Source organism: Chlorocebus sabaeus, chromosome 11 (genome assembly GCF_047675955.1).
Source record: "Chlorocebus sabaeus isolate Y175 chromosome 11, mChlSab1.0.hap1, whole genome shotgun sequence".
NCBI lineage: Eukaryota > Metazoa > Chordata > Mammalia > Primates > Cercopithecidae > Chlorocebus > Chlorocebus sabaeus.
Window position 1 is genome coordinate 47,374,003 of NC_132914.1, and position 15,669 is coordinate 47,389,671.

At 51.2% G+C, this 15,669-nt stretch overlaps 1 protein-coding gene across 7 annotated transcripts in view; it reads right to left on the bottom strand.

Moving 5' to 3' along the window:
- The window catches only part of FMNL3 (formin like 3), a 62,861-nt gene that overhangs the window by 3,151 nt on the left and 44,041 nt on the right, over positions 1-15,669 (bottom strand). For 4 of the 7 annotated variants that reach the window (XM_008003158.3, XM_008003157.3, XM_037997161.2 and 1 more), the window contains 18 exons: positions 13,740-13,823; positions 10,201-10,353; positions 8,838-8,946; positions 8,582-8,658; positions 8,161-8,254; positions 6,688-6,762; positions 5,982-6,092; positions 5,516-5,665; positions 5,057-5,158; positions 3,765-4,044; positions 3,221-3,289; positions 3,007-3,131; positions 2,512-2,714; positions 1,526-1,760; positions 1,305-1,373; positions 1,094-1,174; positions 875-1,004; positions 37-197 (listed from right to left, as the gene is read on the bottom strand). In XM_008003158.3, coding sequence (XP_008001349.1) covers positions 37-197; positions 875-1,004; positions 1,094-1,174; positions 1,305-1,373; positions 1,526-1,760; positions 2,512-2,714; positions 3,007-3,131; positions 3,221-3,289; positions 3,765-4,044; positions 5,057-5,158; positions 5,516-5,665; positions 5,982-6,092; positions 6,688-6,762; positions 8,161-8,254; positions 8,582-8,658; positions 8,838-8,946; positions 10,201-10,353; positions 13,740-13,823 — 2,308 coding nt within the window. The remainder of the gene's footprint in view (positions 1-36; positions 198-874; positions 1,005-1,093; positions 1,175-1,304; positions 1,374-1,525; positions 1,761-2,511; positions 2,715-3,006; positions 3,132-3,220; positions 3,290-3,764; positions 4,045-5,056; positions 5,159-5,515; positions 5,666-5,981; positions 6,093-6,687; positions 6,763-8,160; positions 8,255-8,581; positions 8,659-8,837; positions 8,947-10,200; positions 10,354-13,739; positions 13,824-15,669) is intronic. The other 3 variants (XM_008003159.3, XM_037997162.2, XM_008003160.3) reach the window with 2 other exon arrangements.

The window sequence follows — 15,669 nt, forward strand, 5'->3', positions numbered from 1 at the left end:
CCTGGTTGCTTCCACCCGCCTGCACCCTGTGCTTGCCTCAGCCGTCTTGGCGTCCCGCTGGAGCTTGTCTAGTTTGCCTTCATTGGTACTGAGGAAGTTCCGGAGGACACTGTTGTCATGGATGCTGCACTCACGCCGAATCAGCTCCATGCCCCGGCCCAGCTCCTTCACGTCCAGCAGCACGTTCTCCAGGGACACTGGTCACCAAAAGCCTGGCTGAGGATGCCTAGGGCCTGGCACGCCCACCTCCCAGCCTAGAGCTATATCAAACTCTGGCCCTCCCCCTCAGCATGGGCTCATTCAGGTTCACATATCTGTATGGACATAAGGAAGTACACACCAAGCTAGCTGATCCCTCACAGGGGGAGGGAATGGAATGGAAACTGAGCTTGTGACCCCAAAGAACACAGTAGCAAACAAAAGCAGGCAAGCCACAGAGACTGCTGGTCTCCACAATGAAACTGCCTCAGGCCTGCCCTAGTGTTCATGGGTGGGGCAGAAATAACAGCTACCTCATGTCTATAGAGGGCTTTATGATTTTTTTCTAAGCACTTCACATACATCATACACAAACGCAAGATCTCTGGGGCCAGCTTGAGGGAGTTGGGAGTAAAGAGTCACTGCTCCCCTTCCTGTTCCTGCTCCCACTGTACCTAGCTGGGAAGAGCTGGGATGGGCCAGGCCTGGCGCCTGGAGGAAGGCTCCCTCTGGAGTGGCCCCTGCTTAAGGCTCCAGCGGAAAGCTTTGAAGTGGTCAGAAAGAAGATAACAAAAGCCAGAAACAAATGGACCCAAGTGTTCCCTCTCCTCATAGCTTCCTGGGATTGTCCTGGGCTGGATGTGAGGGCAGGCCCACCCAGCCAGGCTCTCCTCACCTGCTGCAGCCTTCTCAACAAAGTGCAGCTCATGCCAGAAGTTAGCCAGGTCTGGGTATTTCTCCTTCACTGTCAAGGCGATGAAATGAAGCAGTGTCATCTTCCGGTCAGTGGACTTGGTATCCAACAGCTAGGAGAGGGGGTCAGGGCAGTGCATAAAAGCTAAGCACTGGCTCCACAACTGCTGCCCCCCAGGCTTCCTGGCCCTCACCATCTTACCAGATCCAGGCTCTGGAGCTTGAAGCCATACACAGCTCCCCGCTTGCTGCTGTTCATGTAGTTCCCCAGTGCAAGTATGATCTGTCCAAAGAATGCATGGGAGGCAGGTCAGGCTCAGGTCCTGAGGGCTCCTTCTTCCTCTCTGTATAGCCCCAGGCTCCCACCTAGGACCCGAGAACCCCAAGCACCCCTGTTCACAACCTCTTCCCACCTCCAACATCTGCTTCAGCTTCTGTGAAGACTTGACGGAAGCGGACGCCGCAATGATGGCATTGAGTTGCTGTAGGACAATATGAACACTGAAGTAACCCCAGGCTGAGATGCGGTAAAGACAGGGAGGGGTCAGAAGGACTGGAAGGGCAGGGGAGGTGACTAGCAGATGGAGGGTGGAGGGACAGCTGTCCAGGACCATGAGTTGGGTGGGGGCTATACCGGTGTGAGCATCTGCAGGTTATCCTGGAAGTTCCCCAGGAAGGCCATGCCAGCCATTCGCTGGGTCAGCCGTTCCACCTTGCTGAAGAGCAGCATGAAGCGGTCCTCAGCCGCCAACTCCTCCAGGGGCTGCCGCTCACGCTCATATTGCCGCAGCAGCTTTACCTCAGCCTCTGTGGGCAGGAAGCGCATCAGGCACTCCACGAAGTCCACAGGTAGTGTCTGCAAGTCAAACCTGTGGAGGAGGAAGGGACCACGTCAGTTCTCCCATCTCTCCACGTTTTCCCTCATCCCTTTTATTTTCCAAGCTCCTAGAAGGACTGGACAGGGGACTGTACACAGAACACAGCCAAAGGCAAAGGACCCATTGCCTCATCTGTCACAGCACCAGCAATGATCCTAGGGGAACATTCCATGCTCCTGTTTAATAAGCCCTTTAATGTACTCCCTCTGTACCTAGGGTGAAGTCCAAACACCTGAGCATGGCTTATGAGGCCCAGCCTGCAAGACTTCTGACTCTCTACCTTCTCCTGCTCCTCTCCCTACACTAAAGCCAGATTCAATTTTTAGTACCCAAGGCACTATGCTTCTCCCTCCAGGCCCTGAACTGGACTAACTCCTATCTTTTCTTCAGGTCCCAGTTGAGACATTACCTCCTGTGGGAAGGCTTCCCTCATTCATCACCAAGCTCAGCTACATGAACCTCCATATTCTCCCAAAGCTGCCTGTATACTTCTACCATCTTGGTGGTATCACTCAGTGTTACTGCACTGTTCCCAATAGACTGAGAGCTCCTTGGGTGAAGGTCTGGGCTGAACTGCCAGCACAGATGCAGTAAATTCTGGCCAAGCCAAGCCAGTGGATGATTAGGGGGATAGGAGGGAGTTCTGTCAGATGACCTGGAATCTAGGGAAACCCAGGCTCCTGGGTGGAGAACTGGGTTGCCAACAGACTAGGGACCAGGGCCAGGTCAGTGGGAGCCTCACGTGTGAATGGCCCTGCAGATCTCCTCAGCCGAGCGGCCAGCCTTGCGTAGGGTGATGGCCAGGTTCTTGGCACGATTGGCTTCCAACAGAGTCACCTTGCTGGCAGCTTTTTGCGCTGTCTTGTTCTTGGAGCAGATGAGGTCAAGGGCAGGGCCCTGCGCTTTCGTCTTGAATAATTCTTCAAACTTATCCAGATCCAGGTCCTGGCAGGAATAGATGAGCAGGGAAAATGCTGTAGCCTCATACTAGTGGAGGACCTCCTGACAGCCCACCCAGTGTTGGCCCAGAGCTCTGTCACTCTGGAATATTTCCTGAATACAAACACAAATAAAGTGTTGACACAACTAGAAATATATATACACTCAAGAATGAAGGGTTCGTGGAGCTGAGCCTGGCCTCACCCTGTCTGATGGCTTTTCTAAGACCAGATCTCCTCAAAAGGCAACCAGATCCCTAGCCCTCAACCTTACCCCTCTGGACCCCAGGCCCTGTTACCTCCAAGATCTTCTCATCATCAAGTTCGCTGAAGACAGTGCCACTGATCTGGTTGGGTTTCAGTGCTGTCCAGTTGAAGACAGGCAGCCGGAACTTGGTCTTGATAGGTTTCTTAATTCGAATGGCTAATTTGGAAGGAGGATCAGTGACACAGGGACCAAGGACACACACCCCTGGTCCCACCAGCCCTGCCCAGAGCCTTGGGGACACTCACCTGACAGGCCCACTGTCAACACCACAGAGGGTGCAGCACCAGGGAGAGGTGGGGCTGGGGGACACTTGTCTGGGGAAAGAAGATACAGTGACCCAGGGGTCAAGAGACTCTTCATAGGCTTCCCTCCCCTCTGCCTGCCCCACCTTCTCTGAGAGTTTAAAAAAAAAAACAACTCTCAGAGAAGGAGCCTACATGAACTCTGCTCAAGCTGCTCCCAGAAATTCTAACTCTGACAGGGCAGTTGTTGCTGGTCTCTGACCCAGTTTCTATGGCTATAGTCTAAGCCTCTCTTTGGCTGTCTTCAAAGGAATTGGGAGCAACATCTTTATGATCCTTAAAACAGGTCCACATCTGCTTTTGGGCATCCCTGTGCTGATAACTTGAGCTCCTCTCAGATTCCAGCCCTCCCTCACCCGGATTTTATATCCCCCTAGTCCTCAGATGATGCCATTTTCCCAGTTTCTCCCTGAAGAAGACACTGCTGACTACAGTTTTGGTCCCCACAAAGAGGCTGCCCCTGCTGGTTCCCAGGGGTGGTGGTTACCTGGTAATGGGGGAGGTGGAGGGGGCAAGGGCGGAGCTGGTGGTGGAGGAAGAGGCAGGACCTCCTCAGGGGGTGTGGCTGGAGCCAGAAGATCCAGGTTGGAGGGTGGCATGCCTTCACTCAGCTCTGCAGGGCCTACTCTGGCCAGGGCCTCACTGCCCACAGACTCCAGGCCCCGGACACTTGGCTCCAAATGGCATCGACGCTGGAAGGCCTCCTCCTTCTCTTTAATGAGCCTTCGCAGGGTATGCACCTGGTGGCTTGTGTTCTCGTATGTCTCCTGACAGGCAGACAGCACCATTAAGGGAAAAGTGGGCTGAAGGAATAGTCATTGCCCCTAGAGTGAGAATTCCTACCAGGGTTCTCTTAACTAGGGTCCCTGTGAGTGTACTCAGAGGCTCAGAGTGGCAGAAGCCCAGGTGGGGGAATGGGGAAGCTGGAAGGCAGCAAAACAAAAGAGGCAAGCAGAAGCTGCCTCCTCCCTCTGCTGGCACCCTGAAGTGTCCTCTCTGCTCCAGCCAATTCTCACTGCATGGACCTCTCAAAGCCCAGGGAAAAAGGTTGCCCCTGTGAAACTCTCCTTAATCTACCACCGGTCTAAAATAGCTGCTCTCTCCATAGCCCTTTGGGCCTCATTTTGCTTTACTTTCACTTGACCTTGTATAATGGCTCAATTGGAAGCCCCCTATAAACAAGACCCTGTTTTAACCACCTCTGTATTCTCCATAGCTCCCAATACAATGCTTAGCAGAAGCTGGGCAGATACATATTGAGCTCAACACAGCCAGCATATATTCTTCTGGAAGAGAAGGTAGGATGGGGACATGACTTTATAATGAACAAAAAGTCAGGTGAGAATACAGGAGAGAATGAAACATGAAGAGCACCTGCCCTGCCAATTTAGGATACCTGGTAGACAGCCTAATACATGGAGCACCTGGTCCCTCTGCCCCTGCCCATTAAGCATGGCTTGGGGAGGAACATGGGGGTAGACGGGAGAAAAATCAATGGGATAGGTTGGTAAAAGGAGGCTGGGTTGGAACTCCAGAATACTCTGGGTGCCCCAGCTGCTCCCACCCTCTTATGTGTGTGTCTGGCTCACACTGGCTTCAGCTTTCCTCTCCAACTAGAAACATGGGGTGAAATCATCAGCCCACCCAGACCTGAGTACCTCAAGGGTGAATCAAGATCTAAATCTTAAAGAACTTGATATGACTCAGGGAAAAAAAGCAAAATCCCAAGGCCCTGGAGCCCAGGATCAGCCAGGGACCGCCTTCCCAGGGTACTTGTACCTTGATGCTCTCTAGTTCCTTCTCCCGCTGCAGCAGCTGCTTCTCTAGCTCTGCCACCCGCATCATGTTTTCATTCTCTAGGTCCAGAAGCTTCTCTGTGAGCTGCACAACAGGAAGGGCAGGTTCTGTGCTGGCCCTAAAGCCTGGGCACTCAGCACAGCCTGAACCCTAGTCAAGACCTGAGTCCAACCCCTCAACACAAGGGATAACAGATACAAGACAAAGGCCACATTCTGACTGTCTCAAGACCAATGCCACCTCATGCCCAGCCCTGGAGGTCAGTGTGTGTTCCAATTGGTGGATGATCCAGTGGCTCAGACCTGAGTATGCTCTTGAGAGCCCTGGTGGGTTCTAAAGCCTCCCTGGTACTCAATCTGGAGGCAATGGGTCAGCTTAGGATTCCTGGTAACTTAAGCTTCCATCAACAGTGGCTCTGGCAGGCAAAGAAAGACCACCTACATGGGACACATGCTCCTCCAGCTCTTCCACCTTCTCCAGGGCTACATTCTTGGTCTCAGCATCCTCCAACAAACCCCCGACGTCAAACACGTTGTCTAGATATGCCTGAATCTGCACCTGTAGCTTCTCGCTCTCTGTGTGCCTTGACTTCTGGGGGAAGAGCAGAGAGTAGTAGTAGTTGTAGGAGCAGGCAGATCATCAGGGGAACTTTCTGAGAAAGACTTAGTCCTTGTCCCCCTTCGCCACCACTTCCCAAAGAGTTCCTGCTGCAGGCCATGTCAGATTCTCGCCCCATGGAGTGGCCTGACTGGGGAGTTATCTGCAGAGGTCCTGAGTCCCAGGCCACAGAAGACAGGCAGGGTCCCAAGAGCATCAAGGACTAGGCACTTATAAAAGAAAAATCATTTGTGATATGGCTAAACGGATCCCAACGCACCTCACCTTACAAGGACCCCAACCAGCTCACCTGCAGGAACTCCTCTAGCCCCAGCTTGGTAAACTCATACTGCAGGTGGACCCGGAAGTTCATGTCCTCCACTGAGTGCACCACGATGTTGATGAACTGCATGCAGGCCACCTGAAGAAGAGGAGGCCCAGAGAAGCAGCAACAGGAAGGGCAGATGAGAGCCAAGAGACCAGGAGGATAGGTGGCTGTTAGAATATCATCATCATGTGGATAATTACAGGGAGTCAATTAAAGAGTTAAGCCTTTATGGGGGCAATAAGAGCATTTTAATTTTTAAAAAGCCATTTAATATTCAGTGTATAAAGACAAGTAAATTACATGAAAAACAGATGTAAGTGAAGATATAGCTCTCTGATTTCCTTTGTACATCAGCAGGTATTCCTCAAGGAAACCTTACTTAGCCGAAAACCCTGCATTGAGGGGAAGAGAAGCTAGAGGAAGAGCTTAGGAAAGGGAGGGAAGCTCAAAAAGGATCCAATTCAAGGACAAAAAGGCCACAGAAAAGAGGAAAAGGAGATAGATCAGATATAGACAAATGATGTCCTGAAGTTTCTAAGAGCTCTCTGGGGTGGGCAGGTGGACAAGAAGCATTTGCTGAATAGCATCATTCTGGGCTCTACATGGAATATCAAGATACGCTGTTGGCCTCACCCCTGTTGTCAAGGAACACACAGCCCTGGTGCTGGACCCAGGCCCAGTTCCTCACCATGAAGTCAATGTTGCTGTCCTCATTCCGGAAATATTCCATCAGCTTCTCAAAGCGGTGCAGCTCCTTGCATACCTGAATGAGCAAACTTTCTCAGTGAAAGGATCTGCTCTGTGCAGAACCCAAGCCCCTATGCTCTGGCTCCCAGGAACATCATGGCAAAGGACTGGTTCAGACCAAGCTTAACTACAACTCTATATATGAAATAGGGCATTCTGGACACTATAAAAGAAAACCTGGGGCCGGGCGCAGTGGCTCATGCCTATAACCCCAGCACTTTGCGAGGCCAAGATGGACAGATCACCTGAGGTGAGGAGTTCAAGAACAGCCTGGGCAACATGGTGAAACCCCATCTCTACTAAAAATACAAAAATTAGCCGGGCATGGTGGCATATGCCTGTAGTCCCAGCTACTTGGGAGGCAGAGGCAGGAGAATCGCTTGAACCTGGGAGGTGGAAGTTGCGGCAAGCTGAGATTGTGCCACTGAACTCCAGCCTGGCCACAGAGTGAGACTCCATCTCAAAAAAGAAAGAAAACTGGGACCTACAATCTGGCTCTGGGTCTATGGTCCCCCACCAAATTGCTGAGGGAATTCAGTAAAGCCTGTGCCCTTAAGCTGGGCTTTGAGTGCCTCTGGGGATAGGTCAAGAAGAAACACAGGGATGTGATGCTGCCAAGTTACTAAAAGGAGGAGGGAAAGAAGGAGGAAGGGAGGAAGGCCATGGCTAAGATAGGAGGCTGCAGTCCTAGTGGGGATGCAGAGGAAGGGCCAGTGTACAGGAAAGCCCTCTCTGAGAGGGGTCTAGAGGCTCCTCTGAGCCTCTGGGCTTCAAGGAGGAAGAGCCATTTCCTGGCTTGAACAATGGATGCTAGGGAAGAGGTCCAAAGAAGAGGAAGGGGTGGGACCACCAGCTGTGGCTGGATGTCGAAGAATCCTGTGTTCAAGTAGATAGGGGTTTCAGAGGCAGGCCCAGGAGCTGGGGCAAATGCCACAAAGGAGTTCCTTCTCTCCTCACCAGTAACAGCCAACAACCCAGGAGACATCCTTGCTTACCTTCTCCTCCCATTTCAAACATATGTGCTTTGGGTTCACCCCATCAGATTCCCATCTGGGGTGTCACTTAAGTACATATACTCAGGCCTCTAATGGGTCTGAACTAGAGTACAGGGATCTGTACTTTTAACAAGCTCCTTAGGTGATCTGGATGCAGGGCCCAAGTAGGACCATTAGACTATAGCCCTCAGCTAGCTGAGGGTATCTTTAGCTGGCCAATCAGGAGGTTTCTTGGCCTGAAGATCTAGTAAGACTAAAGTTCTGGTATTAAAAACAGTGGGAGTTCAGGAGAGAGGTTGCTTAGCCAAGCACTGGAATGTTAAAAAGCATTGCAGATCACAGGAAATAGTGCTTACCTACCTGGCTCCCTGCCTTCTCCCCTTCAAACACACACACACACGCAAAGCCAAAAGACTGACCTCTTTGAAATTGTCAAAGGCAGCAAGGATGATTTCGTGACCTCCTCGCACCAAACACACAGCTGCCAGAAGCTCTAAGACAAGGGCTTTGGTCCTAAGGGGTGAAGAAGGAAGATTAACACCCTAGCTCCCCATCCTGACAACTACACAGCTCACTTCCCTGGCTGGGTAAGTCCTTTTGGAGAGTGGAGAAAGCCTCAGTGGTGAGGAGAGAGGGTGGGAGAAAGCGGGCTTGCTCCTTTACTAAGCTGTATAGACTAGAGGAGAGCCAGGGATACTTCTCCTCCAGCAGAGGTGAGGGGGTCCAAACCAAGGCTCTGACAGGACTCCAAGGCTAGGCAGGACTTGTCAGGAATACATGGAATACAGATATCCAGAGCCCTGAACAGAGTGAGGAGGAAAGGGGAGGGAAGGAACTCACCTTGGATTCTTGTTATTGAGGCTAAGTGCAATCTCATTGACAGCATGGGGGTGGGACATGACCAGGTTGAATCCATACTACAAGAGAAAGGACAGAAGGAGACCTTGATGGTGGGAAAGACAGAGCCCAGCAGATCTCCTTGACCATAGGCCCACCAGCAAACCTGTCTTTTATAAGCTGGTGCCCTCCTAGCTCTCCTGGTTTTGCAGATGAGGCAGAAGAGGTAGAGCACCCACGACTAGTGCTTCCCCCTTACCTGATAATTCATGATGGCTCTGAGACAAAGGATACAGACGTGGACGTCATCCTTCTGGCTCACTAGGCGGGAGTTCTTCAGGGCCCTGCGCCCAGGGAGAGTGCTATACCTGGGGAGATGGGCCAGGCAGTCAGGTGGGAGCTGAGGCTGCCAGTGAAGCATCTAGGGGCACTCACCATCACCCAGAGAGCAGGCTGCTCCTTAGCAGTGGCAAAAAATAGGGAATAGCACCTTGTACTAACAGCCAAGAGGGACAGCGTGCAGGAGGTAGAGTGTTCAGCCTGTTTTCACCTCCTTAAGTAGGCCTTTATCAGCAACTACTCAGGATCCCGGCTTTATAACCAGTGCCCCAAACCTAGAGATCCTTCAAAATACAAGTAGTAGTTGTGTAGGCCTTCCTAGTCCCTGAGATGGGTCCAGAGACACAGTCATCTGAGCATTCCCTCTACCCACTTCCAGTGGCTGCACCTTCTGCACAATCTGTGAGACAAGAGCATCGTGGTTCCCATCCCACTTCTGTATCACAGAAAAGGCAGAGCCGACCCCCAAAGGCTTTAGTGGGGCCACAGGGCTATGTCTGGCTTTGCACTACCCCTCCACCCTCTCAGTGATATTTCATGGAAAAGGGAGGAGACACTGTCTGCTCATGCATGACAAGAATAATCAACGGTATCCAAGGGACACAACCCAAAGGAGACTAGGAGAAAAGCATGGCCACAAGAGAGATAGAAACCAAGAAAAGGGCCATTGGACCCAAAGGGAAGCCTCCCAGAGTAGGAAGGGGCTCTGAGAAGTCATCCAGTCCATCCGCCTACCTCCAGGCAGGACAGCTTTTTAGACACCGCAGACAGACAGATGAGCACATTGCACCCTTAGAGAGAAAAGGCCTGAAGGAAGAGGTGAAGGGAATGTGAGGGGCAGCCAGGTTGGGTGGGAGCTGGTCTCCAAGCAGCTGAAGGGGCAGAGTGAAGAACTACAGGGAAACAGAATGAGGGTAGGAGCTGGATCACCCAGTGAAGGCCATGGACCTGTATGAGATGTGCCCTGCTCAAGAGACCCAGGAGGAATGGCAGAGTGTGAGTGATGAATGAAGGGGCCCCCCAGAGAGGGGTTAGGAGTGGGGAGAGCTGGAACCCCATGTGGGGTGAGTGCAGCTGAGACCATGTACTTACCCAGGACAGACCGCTGGGCAGAGTCAAGGAGACAGAGAGGACAGACCAGAGACAGACTGGCAGGCAGAGGGCAAGAGAGCTGAGCCTAGAAGCAAGAGCGGAGGAAGGAGCATGAGCACTCACCACTGAATCTGAGACCTGCACTGAAGGGTAGGGTGGGAGGCAGGCGGGCAGAGCAAGAGCACACATACCGGAGCACAGACTGGCGCGCAGAGCGAGCGAGGCTGTTGGTGAAGGGGGCCGACAGAGCGCTGGGTGGCTGCAGGTCCTCGATGGACCTGCTCCAGGACCGGAGTTTGTCAAATGCACCATCGTCACCACTCTCCAGACCCTCAAAGTCAAACCTGGAGCATGAAAGGACACACGTGCGCACACACAGGCACATACGCGGGAGAAATTCAGTGCCAAGGCTCCCCGCGAGCCTACCCCCACCCTTCAGGCCTCCAGGGCAACAAGAAGCAGGGGTAGCAAGGAGAAAAAGCAGAACTGGGCAGCAGAGACCTGATCCTAGCTGGAAGAGCCACTAACACAGAACAGTGGCAGAAGAAGCACAGGCAGCAACCAGGAGGGCAGTCTAAGGAGATGGGAAGCTGATGGAGGCCAACTCCTTTGCTCCCCACTGGCCAGGAAACTCCAGGAGGAGTGTCCTCCCCATGGGCCACTCAGGAGCTGGCAGTCTTTCTGCACTCTCAGCTTAGATGGAACATCTCTAGGAAGCTGTGGCCCCCCATGAAGAATCTGCCCCGTAGAGGGAATGGTGGGGAATGGGCCAACTGCAGGTCTTGCTAGTTGGCAAATGCCAGCACCCAAAGGGCCTTTCAGTGCCTTGAAGGAGTCCAGTTGATTGTGGATGGCAGGACTGAATGGAAAGGAAAGGGGGTTCTGCCAAACCCAGAGTGGGACAGTCCTTTATTGTTTGGAGGAGCACCACTGCCCCATCTTAGCACTGGGTTTTAATGACCAGGTTCTCTATGGTTCTGGTTACTTGAGGTTTCTAGGTTTTTCAGGTATACAGGCTCCCTGGGCTTCAGTTGCCCTGGGGGAAGAAATTATAAGTTGAGATTGTGGACCAGGGTCCTGTAGTCTAGCCTCTGCAGGAGTTGAATGGTTTGTCACTTCCTGATCCTGGAACCAGATGTCTTCCACCATCAGCAATTATTATTATTTTTTTTTAAGAGAAAGGGTTTCACTCTGTGGCCCGGGATGGAATGCAGTGGCACAGTCGTGGCTCACTGTAACCTCTAACTCCTGGGCTTAAGCAATCCTCCCGCCTCAGCCTCCCGAGTAGCTGGGACTATAGGTGCGTGCCACCATGCCTGACTAATTTTTAAAAATTTTCTTGTAGAGATGGAGTCTTGCTATGTTGTACAGGCTGGTCTTAAAACTCCTGGGCTCAAGCAATCTCTCATCTTGGCCTCCCAAAGCTCTGGGATTATGTGTGAGCCACTGCGCCCAGTCAACCGTCAGCAGTTTGTCAGTGTGGCCAGGATAAGGAAGACGGCCAAGATCACAAACTCACAGAGACTCCTCTCTCATACATCCTCACTTCAGGATATACCCCTCTGAGAAACTGTCCCTCTCCTTCTTGTCCTCTTCCTCCATGTAGGTCATTAAAGACTAAGGGAGCATCTCCTACAGGTTCTTCTCCCCCAAAAGCATTCTGCTCAGATATGGGGTCAAAGGCACAGAGGTTGAGGCTTTCTGGAATAGGAAGGGATATCTACAGATGTCAGAATATTCCAAAGGAAGTGGGAGCAGGCTTTAGTGTCCTCATGATCAGGAGGTGTTTAATGGGGCTCTCAAGTAGACATCAGAGGAATCTCCTGACAGGGAAACAGCTTGCTGACTCCATCAGCAACAACACTGTATCCTCTTGTACTGATATATGCAGTTTACAAACACGTATCTTCACTCAAACTCTATTTGGCCTCACCCTTTCCCTCTCAATCCTTCCCAAAACACACACTCTCCCCCCCACACAGAGTCCTTCTTTTTTAAAAACAGAGTCAAAGGTACTGCCATGGACACTACAATACTGAGGTTCCAGGGTACTCTTGGTTTAGGGCGGCTGGAATTTGTTTGCTTTTCAAGTAAGAGAGATAGGCTTATTTGGAAAAATGAGCTACATTTTTTACTATAAAAGCTCTGAATTTTTAAAGAAAAATTATTTCACCAAATGTTTTTCATTTCTTTCTATAAAAAGAATTTTTTTAAGAGAGAGGAGAATCACACGAGGTATGACTTCTGCTGAGACAAGAATGAAAGTGGGCCACTCTTGCCTTTAACAGAGGATAACATGGAAAAGGTGAGAGAGGCACTGAACGTAGAAGCATCAGTTCAAATTCCTAAGGAGATGACTCTGAAGACCTGCTGGAAAAAGAAGAATGGCCAAGGGGGCAAGGACAGTAGTTAGAAAAGTGGAAGCTGGTTGGGAGCAGTGGCTCACACCTGCAATCCCAGCACTTTGGAAGGCGGAGGCAAGCTGGATCGCTTGAGCCCAGGAATTCGAGGCCAGCCTGGGCAGCATGGTGAAACCCCATCCCTACCAAAAACACACAAAAAGTTAGCTAAGCATGGTGGTGTACACCTGTGCTCCCAGCTACTCAGCAGGGCTCAGGCAGTACTGAGGCAGGACTGAGGCAGGAGGACTGCTTGAGCCCAGGAAGTCAAGCCTGCAGTGAGCCGAGATTGTGCCACTGCACTCCAGCCTGGGCAACTGAGCAAGACCCTGTCTCAAAAAAATGTTAGGGCTGAGTCCTAGGATAGAGGAGTTTCCTGGGACGCTGGGGAAAACTAGGGACAGTCATGGGCAAACCGGGAAGACTGGTCTCCCTAATGCTGACCTGTCCTAGGTATAAGTCTAAATGTGTTGGTCATTATGCTTATTATGTAATTCCATATATTCAGGTAATTGTGGTAGGGTATGCTACTTTAAATAATAATAATGAAATTAACAGTAGATCTGCTACCACAATACAGACCTAGTATGTTCCAAACAATACTAAGTGTTTTAACACGTCATCATCTAATTTTCACAACAACCCTGGAATGTGGATCTCCTTTCATAGAAGAAGATTAAAAACTTGCTTTGAAGTCACACAGATAGTAAATAACAGAACTGAGACCCAAACTCAGCTTTGTCTGACTCAAGAGCTCTCATTCCTTCCACTATACCAGGCCACCTTTTCTGTGCTAACTCACTTCTGGCTGCCTCCAAGCCCCCATGCCTGCTAGAAAAAGACTCCTGAATACTTCATTTTTCTATCCAGGTCAAAAGGTCATGCTCACTGTTCCTGGATTCTTCAACAATGACCTGGAGTAACCCTCTCATGTCTGGAAACCCAAAGTTGCTTCTGGAAGACTCAACTCTGCAAAGATGAATGGATCCCACGAAGGCATCTCTACCAGAAGCCAGGACATTTCCCTGGATTGCTCACAGCTTGGCATTTGGATGCCTTGGCTTCTGATTCCAAGCTCCCTTTCCATCTCTCTCTCCTATTCTCCAAAATGCATCTTATCTTCTACTTCAGCCTAGTACCATTGTTCACTGATCCCCAGACATCTCTGGGCTTGCCTGCCTACTTCCACACCACTGCTTGGGCTACTCCCTCCTGTCCAGGATTCCCATTTCCATCTTCATTGTTGAACTCTCACCCTTCCTTATCAAAGCAGAATAGAACTATGTCCTCTCCCAACTGGTCCCCAACCTTAGCCCCGGGGTGGTACTCACATGACAGAACACTGGGCAAAGGACAGGTAATCCACCAGCACATCCAGGCCTTTGTTTTCATCATTCAGAAACTCCCGCACCCACCTGCAGATAAAGGAAACACAGTGGAAGGGGTCTGCTAAAGTGGGTCAAGGATCAGGAGGGTGACATGCCTCTGATCCAACACCTCCTCCTCCTGGAACCCAGCACCAGGCTAGGAAAATTCTGAAGATCAAAACCCATGACAGACCCATCCACGGTCATGGACTTCCCCTAGGCAGGGAAGCCAGGGATGGGGAAAGTACAGGCCCTTCTAATACCACTTGCTTTATCACGAAGGTGCTTTAGACAAACAAGCTCTCAAGTACTCCCTCTTTAAGGGCCAGACCCTGGCTCAATTATTTTCTGTATCCCTCCACATGTCCTTGCTCAGTGTTTGTTGGAAGAATTTAGGAAGTATCAAGAGCATTTACCACAGGCCCGTGTGCAGAGTTGTGCTTGACTGAAGCCAGCAAGTCTCCAACCTGACTGAAGCCTGTCAAGACACCAGCAGGAAGAGTCAAGGAGAGCTCTGGAACAGAAGTATCCTGGGGCAAAGCACTCTCTACCAAGTTTAAGGAGAGGAGTTTTGGAAAGCAGTGAGCAAACAGAGATGTATAGGAGTTCTGTATTTAGTCATGTTGAGTTTGTCAGAACCAGAAAAAGCACGGGGGTGATCAGGAACTCAAGGAACTCCAGGATATCTATGACCACTCTGAGTCAACCTGAGGACGTGGGCCCCCACTCAGCCAGGAAGGTAGACAACAAAGCAGCTAGGGACCATATCCCAGGGCATTATTTTCCCTTCTGCTTTCAGTCCTTTTGGGCTGAGATATTCCTGGAATGAAAGTCAAGGACAAATCTAGGGAACTGTTATATGACAGGTTCATTCCATAGCAGAAACATAAAACGCTCAGGATGAAACCCTAATCTAGAGTGCTCTACTCCTTCAGAATTTCTGGGGGTCTTTATAGGAAAGCTCTGCCCAAACTGCCGTGCGGGGCCTCTTCTCCCCAACAGCTGGAAAACCAGCGCCATGTTGGCCAGCCACACCCCAAGCTACGGAGAGACTAGAGCTACAACACCAGGCCCAGCTGAGATTTGGCAGCAGGCTCTGGCTGAAGCTGACTGACACCGGAGCTGCCTGAAGTTAGCTTCCTCTCTGGGGGCCAACAGGCCTCCCGTTTCCTGTCTGTCTGCTCTCCAGCTCCCCACCCCCTTCTCATTTCCTGTCTGAGTCTATACTGCTATTTCGGGATCTTGACACTTTGAGGAGAGGTTAAAGGGTGCTTAGGCAAGGCACAGAAACCAATACAAACCAGGGAAAGAGGAGCTGGAGAGGCTCCGGAATCCCACTTCCCAGCCTGTCCCTCTCCAGAACCTGAGTTCCCATCTGCTGCTCCTGCACACCCAACTTCTGCAAGCCCTGGGGCTGATCAGGCTGTGACCAAAGCAGGATCCTCCTCTCCCCACCTTGCCCTGGGTTCCTTCCACCCTGAAGCACCCACAATCTGACAAACGCTTCCCAGAAATCCAGGAAGGATCCTTCCACATAACTCTACCCAGAGAAGCTGCAGTTCAGATGGCAGGCATGCCTAAAATGCCAGGCACTGAGCTATTCCCTGGGAACAAAAGACCATGTCCAGGACCTCTAACTTGTGTGCCAACTGCCAAGAGGCCCCAGGCCTGGGAACCACGCTGCTTTGGACCTAGCTCCTGGCCAGCAGCCAGAGGAGCAGGCACCAGGTAGAGGGGGCAGGCAGCAGGGACTGTCATAAACTCCTCTGTGGCCTTCTCCCAATGAAAGCGCACCCCCATCTTCAGATGACTACAGCAAGACTTAATCAAGAAAACAAGGCTGGGTACTAGTGGCTCCACTTTGGGATTCTTAAGGAGGATCACTTGAGCCTAG